Source organism: Xyrauchen texanus, chromosome 31 (genome assembly GCF_025860055.1).
Source record: "Xyrauchen texanus isolate HMW12.3.18 chromosome 31, RBS_HiC_50CHRs, whole genome shotgun sequence".
Taxonomy (NCBI): Eukaryota; Metazoa; Chordata; class Actinopteri; order Cypriniformes; family Catostomidae; genus Xyrauchen; species Xyrauchen texanus.
This window is the reverse complement of record NC_068306.1, coordinates 10,516,249-10,531,676: the sequence shown is the minus strand read 5'-3', so window position 1 is coordinate 10,531,676 and position 15,428 is coordinate 10,516,249. Positions and strand designations below refer to the sequence as shown.

The following is a 15,428-nucleotide window of genomic DNA, read 5'->3' as shown; positions in this document are numbered from 1 at the left end:
TTTACAGTATAGTTATTGTCACACAACAGAATCAGTACTACATTTATACATAGGTATTGATAATCAATACATTTCACTTTACCACAAGAATGTAGATAACATTAGCCTATAAATTTTCAGTCTATAAGGTGCCAGGCGAAGCAGGACCCTTTCATCATAAACACATCAAGTATTTTATTACCAATGAAAAGCACATTTAAAAAACAAATTCAAGTAACAAACTTTAAATGGTTAGTTTATACAATTTTTATTTTATTATGTTATCATTTAGTCACCCTCATCTTTTTGAAACCCACTAAAATGGAAGTTGATATTCTCTGAAATTATTGCCCTACTCTACAGCTTAAATCTGATTAATGCATCAAGATGATTCTTGTGTGATCGTGTTCAGAACCGGTTTGAATAAATAAAAAAACAAAATACCAGAACACTTTTTTTCATGACTTTCAGTTCTGTTAATGGTTCCCAAACGAATGACTCCGATGAACCAATTATATTTAATCTACAGCACGCAACATATAGGCAAGCAAACCTGGTCTCTGTGAAATGTAGGTGAACATGACAACATTTAGCAATTCAAAATGTACATGCTGTATAACATGTTTGGCTGCAGTTTTACAGTGAAATGTCCAGCTGGGGGGTCCCAAAAACTAGTAAAATGGTGTCATATTCAGACACAGTTTAAAGGTGAATTTATACCACTCCATCCTAAACCTTTTGCCTGAACCTAACCAATTGTGTTTTAAAATATAAATGAAACATTTAAAAAGAGACATCCTTACTGAATCAATGCCTAAATGCAACCATTAGTTTTTTAAATATATATGAGATGTTAAAAAATATATCCTTACCTAATCAATGCCTAAACCTAAAACGTACAATATCTGTCCTCTGTCGTTTCACATGACAGCTTGAGTTCATGGCTGGACTTGAACCCCTGTCCTCCAACTCGAAGTCCAATGCCCAATCAGGTGAGCTACCACGAAAGTTAATAATGTTGGAATAAGTGTATATATGTAGGTGGGTCTTTAATACAAGCATTAAAATGTATTGTTTTTTGAAAATGTGTTTGAGTTAAGAGTGTCATAATAAAATAGCAGGGTCTGAGTAATATTGAGAAAAATAAGCCATTATCAGTCATATAAAATAAGTCACAATAAGCCATTAAAGTCATGATTTGAGTGAAAGGGAATAAAACACAGTTGTTGTAGCGTCTCTAGTGTTCATTTCACCTGGAAACTGCAGGGAATAGTACCTGAAGACACGTATAACAAGTTTTGCTAAATGTATTTATTTATTTATGTTGTGATTTTCTCCCCCTTTCAACCCAATTTTGGCATACCCAATTCCCAATGTACACTAAGTCCTCGTGGTGGTGTAGTGACTCACCTCAATCCGGGTGGCGGAGGACTAATCTCAGTTGCCTCCGCGTCTGAGACAGTCAATCCACGCATCTTATCACGTGGCTTGTTGAGCGCATTACAATGGAGACCTAGTGCATGTGGAGGCTCACGCTACTCTCCACGACATACATGCACAACTCACCACGCGCCCCACCGAGAGCGAGAACCATATTATAGTGATCACGGGGAGGTTAACCCAATGTGACTCTTCCCACCATAGCAACCGGGTCAATTGGTTGCTTAGGATGCCTGAATGTAGTTACTCAGCACACCCTGGATTCGAACTTGCGAATGTTGTGGCTGACCGGTGTAAATACATAAGAGGGGAAGATTTTCAGTGAATTATGTCTAAAGCTAAATTTTGGTCTGCTTCTCACAACAACAGAAACATTATAAATGATAAAAGATTTTCACTTTTGACTGACCTGTTCCTTTTTAAAAAAAATAACTCATAAGTTAAATTATTATAAAAGAAACATCCATTTGCAATTAAACTACAGTGCAATGAAAACAATCCATACATTCCAACCCATTGCTAAACATCTTAACTTGTGGTCCAACATATCAGCAAGAGCCACTGCTTGCAAAGAAGACAAGGCAAAACACATAACATCTGTAATGATACAGTGGGCTTTTCTTGGCAATTAAGAGAAGGGATCTTATTGTGCACAGTGCACACCCATCCAGTGAATTCATGCGGAGATGCCTGACAGAGTTTGATGTTCCAGTTACATTCTGACATAAGGGAATCATTAGAAAATGAGTGGCATAAATTACCAATTTGCAAAATACTTCATAGAGATCTCACTGGGACAAATATTGCCATGAAAGTGGTACTGGACTGGTCAATAACTATTTAATAGTGGTGACAATGAGAAAAAAACAACAAAAGTGATTCCATCAGCTGACAATGGGAAAGCTGTGGTCTCATGTGGAAACATTACTGAGATCCTTACAAAATGGAAAAACAGAACGAAGCATTATTTCCTCCTGATCAGCAGACCATACATAGTGTCCTTGTAATCACAAATACAATATATCAAAAGGAAATAGAGCGATACTGCACTAAATGTGTCAAAAACTTCACTCTCAGAAATGTGAGTCCCATTATCATGTTGGTCTTTGAAAATGAATGAACAGTTCCATCACATTAGAAAACTTTCAATAGAAATCAGTGATGGAAGATGCTGCGGTTTCACTTTAAAGTTACATTAAAACACTAAACAAAATTACAATCTACTGCTTAATCATACCGGTCACATTTATAACCACAAATCCAAACAAAAACAAACCAAATGTGTGATGGCTCATTTACACTTCAAACTTGAAACAAATAACTGTACTCAAAGCAAAAATAATTACTTGGTTTGCCTTCTAAGTTTCAGAACACTAATAATCTATAAAACTGCCACTATATAGCCCAAACTACAGGCAGAGGTTGGTAATAACTAATGGGGAAAAAAAAAGACTTGTACTTCTTTACAATGGGTGGCTATCCTGTCGTTACAATACTGGGTTTAATTTTAGTTAATGGGTAATTTATTGAGAGATTATTGAATGGGACTTTTACAAAAACGGAAGTTCAAACAGCTGCACCCTCTGTCATAGACTGTCACTCAAGTCGAGTCCATCACTGCTGCAGCATCAAGCTCTTCAAAGTAAAACACGTTCTTCGCTCCGCACAGTGAAAAAAGAATAGTTTCGTCATGCAATGCCTTCACTTAACACCAAGACAAGCTGATAATTCAAGATTAAAATTATAGCTCCAAATTAAGGCAGCACGTTGTGGTAAATTGCGGCTCTAATTCTAACAATGGCTATTCTGTGTAATGTGATGGTCATTTTCAAGGTGATTCTGTAAATATGGGCTCCTATGACATCAGTTTTTAAGTGTACATTTTTAAATCAGTGCAGCAATATATCAGTACGCTTCGTCCTGCGTCCCTCATGTCATAAGCAGTATTTGTGGGGATACTGGAAACTATGGCAGCTACTTTGGGCTGATTAACTGTATAAATCCATGTAAAAGTCCACGTGTACATGCCTTTTGCTCTGCCATTCAAGTGATTGACAACTGGAGTTGTCACTTGGGCCTTACTTGTTAATCTTATGAAATAATATAGTAATACAATAAATCTTCAACCTGTTTGTCATTTTTAATATATACGTTAATATAAAGAGTAAACACATTTTATCAAATGTACATGATTGTTTTTATTTGTTATATTTTAGCATCTTTAATCTCCAATTCTGGGCTCTTTGCGCCCTAATCTGACCAAATTATCATAACCTACATGTTATAAACGAATATTTAAATCATCCACAGAATTATAATTTCAGAGTTAAAATAATATCACCTCAGTGAATTATTTAGTAACTAAAGAATTCTTCATCTTAATGGCAATATTCTGTATAAATATAAATAAAAGAGCACATTTTAAAATATAACTGTATGTTTTGGCTCTCTATATGCCAAAACATCGTTCGGTACTGCTGTACAGAACTAATGATCTAAATTCTTTCGACACTAAAAACTGTAACTACACTGAAATACGAATCCACACAGGACTTTTAAAGCTATGAAATAGCAAATGTAGGCATTATTAAAGCATGATCTTGCTTTGGTTTATTTCAGCATTATATATATAATGTCCCTGTGTGACATTTTCACAGTAATAATTACTAGAAGGGTTTTCAAATCTCTCTTATTATTGAAAAATGTATCCAGATCTGACAAGAGCCTTTAAAGGGATAGTTCACCCAAAAATGAAAATTCTCTCATCATTTACTCAACCTCATGCCATCACTGATGTGACTTGATATCATCCGCTGAACACAAATAAAGGTTTTTAAAAGAATTTCCCAGCTCCTTTGGTCCATAAAATGCAAGTGAATAGGTGCCAACATTTTAAAGCTTTTTAGCTTAAATAATCCATAAGACCCCAGTGGTTAAATCAATATCTATAGAAGCGATGTGATATGAGAATGTGTGGATGAGAAACAGCAACAGATCCCATTCACATTCTTCTTCTTGTGTTTTTGTTGATTCACATTCTTCTCTGCATATTGCTCCCTGCAGGGCAGCTAGAAGAATGTCTAGTCGAAAATGACAAATATTGACCTGTTTCTCACCCACACCTATCATATCACTTCTGAAGAAATGGATTTAACTAATGGAGTCTTATGGATTACTGCTATGATGCCTTTATGGGCATTTTGGAGCATCAACATTTTGGCACCCATTCATTTGCACTTTATGGACCTACAGAGCTGAAATATTCTTTTAAAAATCTTAATTTGTGTTCTGCAGAAGAAAGGAAGTCACACACATCTGGGATGGCATGAGGGTGAGTAGATGTTGAGAGAATTTTCATTTTTGGGTGAACTCTCCCCTTAAAGAGTTGTTTTGAATAAACAACTCTTTAAAGGAGTTACTTGAATAAAGTTTTCGGCAACTCTACTTATCTCTGAATACAGGTTACATTCATAACTACAAGTCCAAACAAAATATGTGTTGGCTCAAACAAAGGGAATTTAGAATTAGATTTTCAGGGTCAGCATCCATACGTTAGAAATGTTAGTTAATACATGGTCAAATAACACATGGTCGTTTCTAAACCAACTGGTGTGTAAAATCAGAGTTTGAGGAGTATAAACACACAGCCCCTGGTCTCCTTTGTCCATGAACTCTCTAATGTCATTTCCTCTCTTCAATTGTTGTAGCATAGCTGGCTAACTCACGACCGCCCGGCGTCCTTGTTCATAACATATACATCCTCTAGACATCTAAAATGACGATATATAGAGACTGGACGTTTAAGAAGAAGAAATGTGGTTTATTCGTGATACGGGCTTGTTATTAAAATACTTTAGAGGAAAATTGCCTCACAGCGGAGAAACCCCCCAAAAGGCTAAACTGAGGAGGCAAAACAAAGCCCTAAAAAAAGACAACATGAGCACGAAAACCGCTCAGCGAAGGATTAAACGAGACGAGTGATAAAGAGAAAGAAATATTCATGAGATAGCACTGGTTATAAAGAGACATGTTGAAGTCTGAAATATAAATCTGTTTTTTATTACCTGCTAACGCGCTTCACTCAGTCAGCAGCAGACTCCGTCACGTGACCGTCACCGCTCCGCTCCGCTGCTTCTCTCCATGCGGATCCTAAATGCGCGCTCCCGCGAAAGCGAGCAGCACATTTACAGGTGCGCGCACACGCACAAATAACAACAATGTAATAATATTATAATAATTACAGCAATGTAATACTGTATAATTATTTTTATTATTATATGCACATACAAATAGGTGAATTTGAAGCATTTACGATTTACAAATTTCAATTCTTTCTATTTCACAATAGTAGGCCTATCATTAATAATATAGGAGGGCATTGTTCACGGAGATGTCCAGTGGCTAATGATATGTTTACATTTTTTTAATTATTAGCTCTACATCAATCACATATAAATGATAAACAACCTGTTGTTTCAAATATACTTCATCTTTTCTTAAAGTTTTTTTTAGAGTAATAATTTCATTACATTTCGTATTATTAACTAATTATTTTTAAAACTTCATATATATTTTTTATATGTTCACTCAGCACTCACTAACACCCTGACATGCTCACTTGCACTTTAATAGTAAATCAGTATGCACATAAATAATTGCAAAAAATCTTCAAAAGTGCAGTAAGCGATTTTACCCACGTAAGGGACCGTCTGTAAAGTCCATACATTGTGCTATAACTGTAGGGGATTGTGGTAAGGGATCGCCTGAAAAGTCCACAAACGGTGGTAAAACTGTGGGGTTTTTCTATATTCAATAAGCTCAAACAATGCATGAATACAATCATAAAGACAAGAAAAAAAATTATAAATAAAATAAATAAAAATTATAAATAAAATGTATGTTTAAACCATCCAAAATGCATACAAAAGATAAAGAAGACAAATAATCAAACAAATTAAAATAAATATATTTTTAACATATAAATGATGTATTTTCTTTTATAAAGTCATGGGTCAGGAGAGCTCTCATTTTAGCATATAAGGATATACAATTTTTTTTAATATATATATATACATACATATATATATATACATACATATACAACGCATATTAACAACGTATTTATTGCTAGAACTATGGAGGATGTGGTTAGGGGCCGTGATCCAACCCAAATTGTCCCTTATTTTAAAACCTCAAAAGTGACACCTCTATGTACTTGTACTTTAATTGTACTCTAAGTACTATGTACTTAATATGAGCGATCATCCTTTGTGAATGCACATTCTATACTTTCTGATTATAAGAATTTAATCCAGTTAATCACAGCAGTGTACTATTCTTAACACATTGATCAATGAGCCAAGTCACACTTCTCATCTATCAGCATCAATAATAAATGCAGCCTTTAATATTCACATACGTATCAAGTAGTCACAATGCAGAGCCAAAATGGAAGAAAAATACATCAATGCTTTTTTATTAATATCCGTTTGAAGAATGGATCATGTTTTTGTTGCTGTTTCTTTTGATATTGTACAATATCTTTACACTATAATCTGTAAAAACATTCATTAAGTGAGTATAAAAAAGGGTACCACCAAAATAATGACAGATTAGTTCACACACGCACGCACATATATCCTCTGACATTTATATAAACTGTATTCTCCCTCTATTAGATTCCAAATATGTATACATATACATGTATATATAAAATACATTTTAAAAGTGATGGTTAATTTCTGCTTAATATATCCTCTGTCCCGATGTCCATTGTTCTAGCAACTTTGTGATGATTCCATGAAGCATTTCATGTAAAAAAGAAAAAGTCAAAACAAAATCGATCTGTAACAGTCTTTCACAGAAAGACTCTGGAAAGGCAACAATGTCACACAACACTGCCTTGTCTTTAAGCAGAGGAGAACACAAAAAATATGATTGTACCTGAACTTCATGAGCGCTAGTGACGGCAACAATACAAAATAAATTATGTCAAATGTCATAAGAGGAAAAAATTGTAATCCCGATGTGTGTGTGTGTGTGTGTGTGTGTGTGTGTGTGTGTGTGTGTGTGTGTGTGTGTTAGTAGAATCAGCAATAAAAGGGCCATTCTTCAAGACATCTCAATCATAACACAAACAGTCTCTGTGATTCCCAACGGTTGTCTCTCACTGCCATTATTTCGGAATATATAAAGGGAAAATGAAAAACAACTGGCAAGTCTTCATTGACTGTTGTCCGACAAATGTCCACATTTGATTCTCAAAATTCTTCATATATCCGCAGTCTTTACCTCAGACCATCAGTGTCCACTAATACACAGTGAGGTTGACGGTCAAGCTGTCTGTTCATTTCACCAAGAATCATCTCCAAATCCCTCTTCTCAGCCTTTAAGCATCCCCAATGCCATATTAGTACATCCGAGGCAAGAAGGGGGGGGCTTTTCGCCCAGTCTTCGAAAAATAAACACCAAAAACAAACTAAACATGCCATGTTTCTGACACGGCAATCTTTAAAAAGAAAAAAAGAAAAGGTTTAAAGGGATAGCTCACCAAAAAATAAAAATTCAGTCATAATTTACTAACCCTCATGTTGTTCCAAGACGTACTTTCTTCCAAGAAACACAATCAGAGATCTTGGATGTTATTCTGCAAGTTAGCTTTAGCCATTATTCACTTTCATTGTAAACGCTCTGCTTAACATCTCCTTTCGTGTTCCAAGGAAGAAAGCAAGCCATTCAGGTTTGGAACAACATAAAGGTTTAGTAAATTATGAAAGTATTTTCATTTTTGGATGAACTAACCCTTTTATATGAAACAAAAAGCATAAACCCACTGCCCAGAGAGACTGTTTTAAAATATTTTAATATATTTTTACACTATTTCACAGTTCTCCGAACACCTTCATCCATTCAGGAGTGAATGAACTCCTTCGGGATGTCAGGTCTCATTGTCAGGCACATCTCTCTTTTTCCTGGATTTTCTGGATTCAAGAGTCCAACAGGTTAATGAACACAGAGACACGAATACACAAAAAGGGTAGAAAAATCACATCTGTTCTCCTGAGTCCTTTGAAAAATAGATGTCTTGAACCGAGGTTGAACAGGAAGTGAAAGAGCACTCTTAGGAGTGTGGAGAGGATGGAAAATGGCCTGTTAGCAGATGGTGCGAGGGAGAGAAGAGGAGGGTCAATGGAGGCTAGCTCCAGAGGCCAGCGTAGTTTCCGTGTAGACCAGAACACAGAGGGCCGCCGGCCACGAAGAGTTTGGTGCCGGAGTCATCGTAGCAGTGCGTGTACACAGCGTTCGGGAAGGAGCTGACATCGGAAAAGTAGCTTCTCCATGTTTCATCGTGGTTCTAGGGGATGAGAATGAAAATTGGCACTTACAAAACATCATAGCGTCAAAAAAGGAGCCTGACTGATATTTTTGCATCTGATTTTGCCATTTGTGCTTCAAAGTGTTTCTTTTTTTTTTGTTCACCCTCTCTTTTTAATCAATTTATATGGAAATGTTATGCTAGTTTTTACTATTCAGGACATTGGATATTTTTGTATTTACTATCAATGCAGCTAAAGTGCTGCAAATTGGGCTGGTAAATTGTAGCATGCCTTTCATTCTCTCAAAAAAAAGTAAAATCAAGACATTATTCAATATCTCTTTAATCGTGGATTTTTTTCCACAGCATGAAATTACTCCATAATAGTCTTAATAAACGTACATATTGTATAACGTTATCTTAAGCATTTCAAAAGTGCAACATATATATATATAAAATAGGACAGTGGTGGCTCAGCAGTTAAGGCTCTGGGTTACAGACCAGAAGGTCGGGGGTTCAAGCTGTTGGGCCCTTAAACAAGGCACTTGATCCTAGCCCCTGTAGCAGATAGGGTCAAGTGCCTTGTTTAAGGGCCCAACAGCTTGAACCCCCGACCTATATATATATATATATATATATATACAGTGAGGAAAATAAGTATTTGAACACCCTGCTATTTTGCAAGTTCTCCCACTTGGAAATCATGAAGGGGTCTGAAATTGTCATCGTAGGTGCATGTCCACTGTGAGAGACATAATCTAAAAAAAAAAATCCAGAAATCACAATGTATGATTTTTTAACTATTTATTTGTATGATACAGCTGCAAATAAGTATTTGAACACCTGAGAAAATCAATGTTAATATTTGGTACAGTAGCCTTTGTTTGCAATTACAGAGGTCAAACGTTTGCACACACTGCAGGAGGGATTTTGGCCCACTCCTCCACACAGATCTTCTCTAGATCAGTCAGGTTTCTGGGCTGTCGCTGAGAAACACGGAGTTTGAGCTCCCTCCAAAGATTCTCTATTGGGTTTAGGTCTGGAGACTGGCTAGGCCACGCCAGAACCTTGATATGCTTCTTACAGAGCCACTCCTTGGTTATCCTGGCTGTCTGCTTCGGGTCATTGTCATGTTGGAAGACCCACCCTCGACCCATCTTCAATGCTCTAACTGAGGGAAGGAGGTTGTTCCCCAAAATCTCGCAATACATGGCCCCGGTCATCCTCTCCTTAATACAGTGCAGTCGCCCTGTCCCATGTGCAGAAAAACACCCCTAAAGCATGATGCTACCGCCCCCATGCGTCACAGTAGGGATGGTGTTCTTGGGATGGTACTCATCATTCTTCTTCCTCCAAACACGGTTAGTGGAATTATGACCAAAAAGTTCTATTTTGGTCTCATCTGACCACATGACTTTCTCCCATGACTCCTCTGGATCATCCAAATGGTCATTGGCAAACTTAAGACGGGCCTTGACATGTGCTGGTTTAAGCAGGGGAACCTTCCGTGCCATGCATGATTTCAAACCATGACGTCTTAGTGTATTACCAACAGTAACCTTGGAAACGGTGGTCCCAGCTCTTTTCAGGTCATTGACCAGCTCCTCCCGTGTAGTTCTGGGCTGATTTCTCACCTTTCTTAGGATCATTGAGACCCCACGAGGTGAGATCTTGCATGGAGCCCCAGTCCGAGGGAGATTGACAATCATGTTTAGCTTCTTCCATTTTCTAATGATTGCTCCAACAGTGGACCTTTTTTCACCAAGCTGCTTGGCAATTTCCCCGTAGCCCTTTCCAGCCTTGTGGAGGTGTACAATTTTGTCTCTAGTGTCTTTGGACAGCTCTTTGGTCTTGGCCATGTTAGTAGTTGGATTCTTACTGATTGTATGGGGTGGACAGGTGTCTTTATGCAGCTAACGACCTCAAACAGGTGCATCTAATTTAGGATAATAAATGGAGTGGAGGTGGACAATTTAAAGGCAGACTAACAGGTCTTTGAGGGTCAGAATTCTAGCTGATAGACAGGTGTTCAAATACTTATTTGCAGCTGTATCATACAAATAAATAGTTACAAAATCATACATTGTGATTTCTGGATTTTTTTTTTAGATTATGTCTCTCACAGTGGACATGCACCTACGATGACAATTTCAGACCCCTCCATGATTTCCAAGTGGGAGAACTTGCAAAATAGCAGGGTGTTCAAATACTTATTTTCCTCACTGTATATGTATATAAATAAATAAAATGTATTTATTTAAAAAAAAAAATTACAATACAGAAAACATGTTTTCTAAATACTTGATTTTCTTAATTTTTGATAAACTTAAATGTAAATAATTTGCTATTTGCACTTAACACTGCCTAATATTTAATCATAAATAAAGAGTATTAAAATTAGTTTATGTACCCATACATCAAAACATACGAATTAAAAGGTTAATAGGCTACACTTTCTTAACTGTGATGGGCATAGACATAGAGGCTACAAATGGAAAGAAATGACAGATGCAGTATATTGGAGTTTATTACAGCTTATAACCAAAATACCAATAACAACCAGAAAAAAAATAAAAGATCTGGTGCATAATTTAGGACTTTTCAACTATAAACAAGCCAGAAATTCACCAGGGATTCTTATTTTGAAATGTCTGTGCACCCAGCTGCTCACACAAACAGAAAAGGTAAACAAATCTCCTACAATCATAGTCATATAACAAATATAATCAGTAATTAATCATCAGCGATCGCTTGTCAAAAATGTCCTGTTTTCACGGATTGCGAACCCTTCTGAAACCACTGAAAATACTGTCTTACAAGTAATAATTTCAGTAGGCCATATAGCGATTCCTGTCTTTCTGTCCTCCAATTTAAGGCCTCTTAAAATGATAATTAAAAGTTTTTGATACCATTTAAGAAACTTTAAGACTTTTTGGACACACGGGAACCCTGAAAATTAACTTGTCTATTCTTAGCCACTTTCGCAGTAGCTTTTAACTATCGGGCCTCAAGGTAATTTTTAGTGGATGCATGAAATAATGTCCCCTAAAGTTCACACAGGTGTCCTAGTAGAGTAAGCATTGTGTATTAAGGGTCAAAGAGGACAATCTTACCAGCCAACCTGTGCCTGTTGTAAGTTTCAGAATACCCTCTGGACTGCGATTCCAGTGCCCACCTCCCCCTATGCCATCCAGAAAACGCTGGGCCCTGATATCATAGAAGAGCAGGGAGCCTTGGCCAGTGCCTACTGTCACTATGTGCTCATAGAAACTCACAGAGCGGATACCTATTGAAAACACAGACACACAAAACTGAGCACCAGCAATTTTTACATGAGAATTTATGTGTAAATGATCTATAGGGAAAAACACACCACTGCCACGCTCCCTGGAGCTCACGGATTTGATGTTTTGAGACGATTGCCGGGGGTCTAGGAAGGAAACGTGTGCCTGAGAGCCCACTGCGTAAACAGACCAGTCCAGCCCGTAAGCAAGACACACATTTTCCTTACAGTAAGGGAGTTTGGTTGAAAGCTCCTGAAAATCAAATTAGAAATCATTTAATTGCTACATTTCTTTTTAGACAAGTTAAAATCTTCATATAGGAGTAAAAAAAAAGCCTTAGGTCCTGTTTACACCTCTAATTAACATTGGTCTTGGGTGGTCACATCACAAGTTCTCAGACAAAACACACTTGGTAATAAAGGTGCTGTAAGTGGGTGTTCACACAAAACGCATCCTTGTGTCTCTAAATGCTAGATAGTAGAGATAGGCATGAGTACTTGAGGGGTACATTGATTGTCAGAGACGTCTCATAGCAACCACACTGATATGTGACGCTGCAATGCTATCGTTACTATAATCGAAAGAGTGTGTAATTAAACCAGGGATCGTACAGATGCTTTAAAGTTACATTTAAGGACTTTTCAAGAACATTTTTAATTGTTTTCAAGGACTATACTCAAGATGTCATTAAAACAAATTCTTTATTTGATCATTTTAAATAAAAATATTTTATTCAGTTAATTTATTTTTATAAAACATCACTTCTTACAAGTATAACATATCTCAACAAGCATCTATATTTACATATTCTCACAGTAACAATTCTTGGTTCATTCATGATGAAATCGATGTGCCTTAAAACACACTTCGCTTTCCAACAAAAGTGAATAACTGGGTCTGTAAAAAGTAGTCCATATGACTCCTTTGCTATGTTTCATGTTTTTTAAAGTCACAACAGATTTATGTGAGGAACTGATCCAAATTGCAAATGTGTCATTCTCAAAAAATTTTGACTTTCCAATTTACAAAATATTGACATTTTCCATTCAGTTCAGTTTTTGCCTATAAATGCTGAGGGTAAATATTTTGTAACATGTTGACATACATTTTATTCTTAAAGGATAACTTGGCTGTTGTTCGTTCATTATAATTTAATTTGGTTTCACAAATGAAGCAAGTTTACACTAATTAAATGGGTTACACCACCACATTTTCAGGGTTCAATGGGGTACAACACCAAATATTTTTGTGTGAAAATATTAGTTAAAATGTGAATTAATAACTTTTTAACATGCTGGGAAAAATCAATGCATATTTAAGCAGCCTCTAAACTATGACCTAAAAAAATATTTTCCACAGCTTTTTGTATTTTAAAATATTTGAATTTTCTTTTTAAAACATTGATAACACCAATGACAAGAAATCAAGGGACTAAAACGCTTTTTAAATTATTTAAATAATTAAGTTTTGCTTTTTTGCACACTTGTTCGGCCTTGTGCTTTTATTAAAAATAAGTACAGAATAAACACATAAATAATATGTCAAACGTGGTGACCCAGAGGAAGGGGCCAAGGATTTTTTCAGGCAATTGACAATTTCAAATATACATTTCATATAATTAAAGGTTGTTATATAATTATTTATATATTTTCGCTATTTGAAAGCTTTTTCATGACTAAAAAAAGTCAAAGGACATATTTGTCAATATTTTGAAATTGACCCAAATGTTGTCAGAAATAACCTAAATTTAATTTGTGAGACACAAAGCTCTCTTTACACAAGGGGGCGCTAAACGGCTCACAAAACGGAATCCTCCATTGATCCCCATTAAAATCTCAGATCGTTTTACATCTAATATTTTAACTCTGGAGAGTAATTTTAATTAGAACTGATAGTTGCAATAATTAATACTTGTTAAATCTGCCACAGCAGTATCTATAAAATATTTTTCCAGTAACAATCCTCCAGTAACACTTGATTGTGATTGGCCCATTCTGAATAGCGCTGCCAAAAGTAACAGGTGTCACGTGACTATGCCGTCTATGCGCTGCCAGCAGTAGTCTAATAGTCTGTCGTCGTGTTTTTCCGAAAATAAATAAATAAATGTAATTTATTAAATGATTTAAGCAACGTATTTTAAGGTTTTCAATAAATCAATAACTTTTTATGTACCTCTTGGTAAAAACCGCAATTTTCAAGGGTTTTCCAGGACTTAAATTTGAAAAAGCCAAATTCAAGTACTTCAAGCACCTTGTACAAACCCTGTCAACAGTGTTTTGAACACCTGTCTCTGCAAAACGTTTGCTAAACACGTTTTTTTATCACATAATGTAAGCACTTTGACTCGTTAATGGATATTATTTATTAAAATTGAATCTTTGTCACTGACTGTTAACCAAATGTTTGCATGACGTAACACCTGCATCTTGACGAAATGGGAGTTGAAGATTTCTGCACGAGTTTCCAAGTTAGATGTCTGACATAATGTGTCATTCCGTTGCACATTCCCCAGATGAAAATGGAGATTCCTAATCTCCGAGTTGAATGGAACGCTTCATGAATCATCACAGCAGCAACAGTAAGGAGAATCGCAACTTTCCCACAGGAGCGAACACTTAAGACACACGCAAGCAAGCACGCACGCACGCACGCACACACCAGGTGTGTGGCAGTGGACTCAACGTGCTGAAGCAGCATATACAGCAGGCGAGTGTTTCAAACACCTAGACAGAGCACAGCAAAATGGAACAGAATTCATGTGTCTTGAGATGCGTTCTTATTAACTTGACACGCTGTCGAGATGTGCCGTAATGGTCAAAAACACACAGAGAACGTTAAAGCACAGATGGATGCTACAACATGTTCAGTGTGAACGGCCCCTAAGGCTGTGTACTGTGTAAGCAATGTTAGTCATTTAGGAACTTCACGCCTCTGCATTCCAAAACCCTGCCCCACATAGTTACCGTTGAACCTGTAGCTTTTTCAATTTGACGTTTGTTTTCTTTTAAAGCCGTACATACCTTTGTTTGTGTAACACAAGCAGATGGTCCATCTTTGTTGCCTGGGGTGCATCAGGATGCATTAGCGTTTACACAAATGAATTGTGGTCACATGCGTTTCTGACTATCTCCCATAGTTTTCAGTGGATGGATCGCAAAACATTTTGGACCATGTTTACATCTGTATTTAGTGTTGTTTGACGTTTTGTTTGTGTAACAAGGCCTTTAACAGAGAAAATGTTAAATGCGGTAGTTGTACCTTACACAGGTTGTCTTCTGCCTTCCATAGATGGAAATATCCATCTAAAGAAACAGCACCCAGCTCCTGAGGAAGGAAGAGAACAAAATTAAAGAACAGTCAACTGGAGAAACAATGAGGTTGAATAACATACTGTACTCTGAAGTTATGCA

The 15,428-nt window shown here is 36.5% G+C and overlaps 2 protein-coding genes across 3 annotated transcripts in view; both read right to left on the bottom strand.

Annotated features, from left to right (window-relative positions):
* LOC127624682 (ubiquitin-associated protein 2-like) overlaps window positions 1-5,548 on the bottom strand; it is a 35,191-nt gene extending 29,643 nt beyond the window's left edge. For both annotated transcript variants that reach the window (XM_052099514.1, XM_052099513.1), the window contains exon 1: window positions 5,484-5,548. The gene's annotated coding sequence lies outside the window, so the exon portion shown is untranslated. The remainder of the gene's footprint in view (window positions 1-5,483) is intronic.
* A 130-nt stretch (window positions 5,549-5,678) lies between these two features.
* LOC127625252 (DDB1- and CUL4-associated factor 12) overlaps window positions 5,679-15,428 on the bottom strand; it is a 29,360-nt gene continuing 19,610 nt past the window's right edge. Inside the window, exons 6-9 of the mRNA XM_052100415.1 lie at window positions 15,277-15,342; window positions 12,108-12,270; window positions 11,848-12,020; window positions 5,679-8,773 (exon numbers count right to left, since the gene is read on the bottom strand). Coding sequence (XP_051956375.1) covers window positions 8,615-8,773; window positions 11,848-12,020; window positions 12,108-12,270; window positions 15,277-15,342 — 561 coding nt within the window. The 3' untranslated portion in view covers window positions 5,679-8,614. The remainder of the gene's footprint in view (window positions 8,774-11,847; window positions 12,021-12,107; window positions 12,271-15,276; window positions 15,343-15,428) is intronic.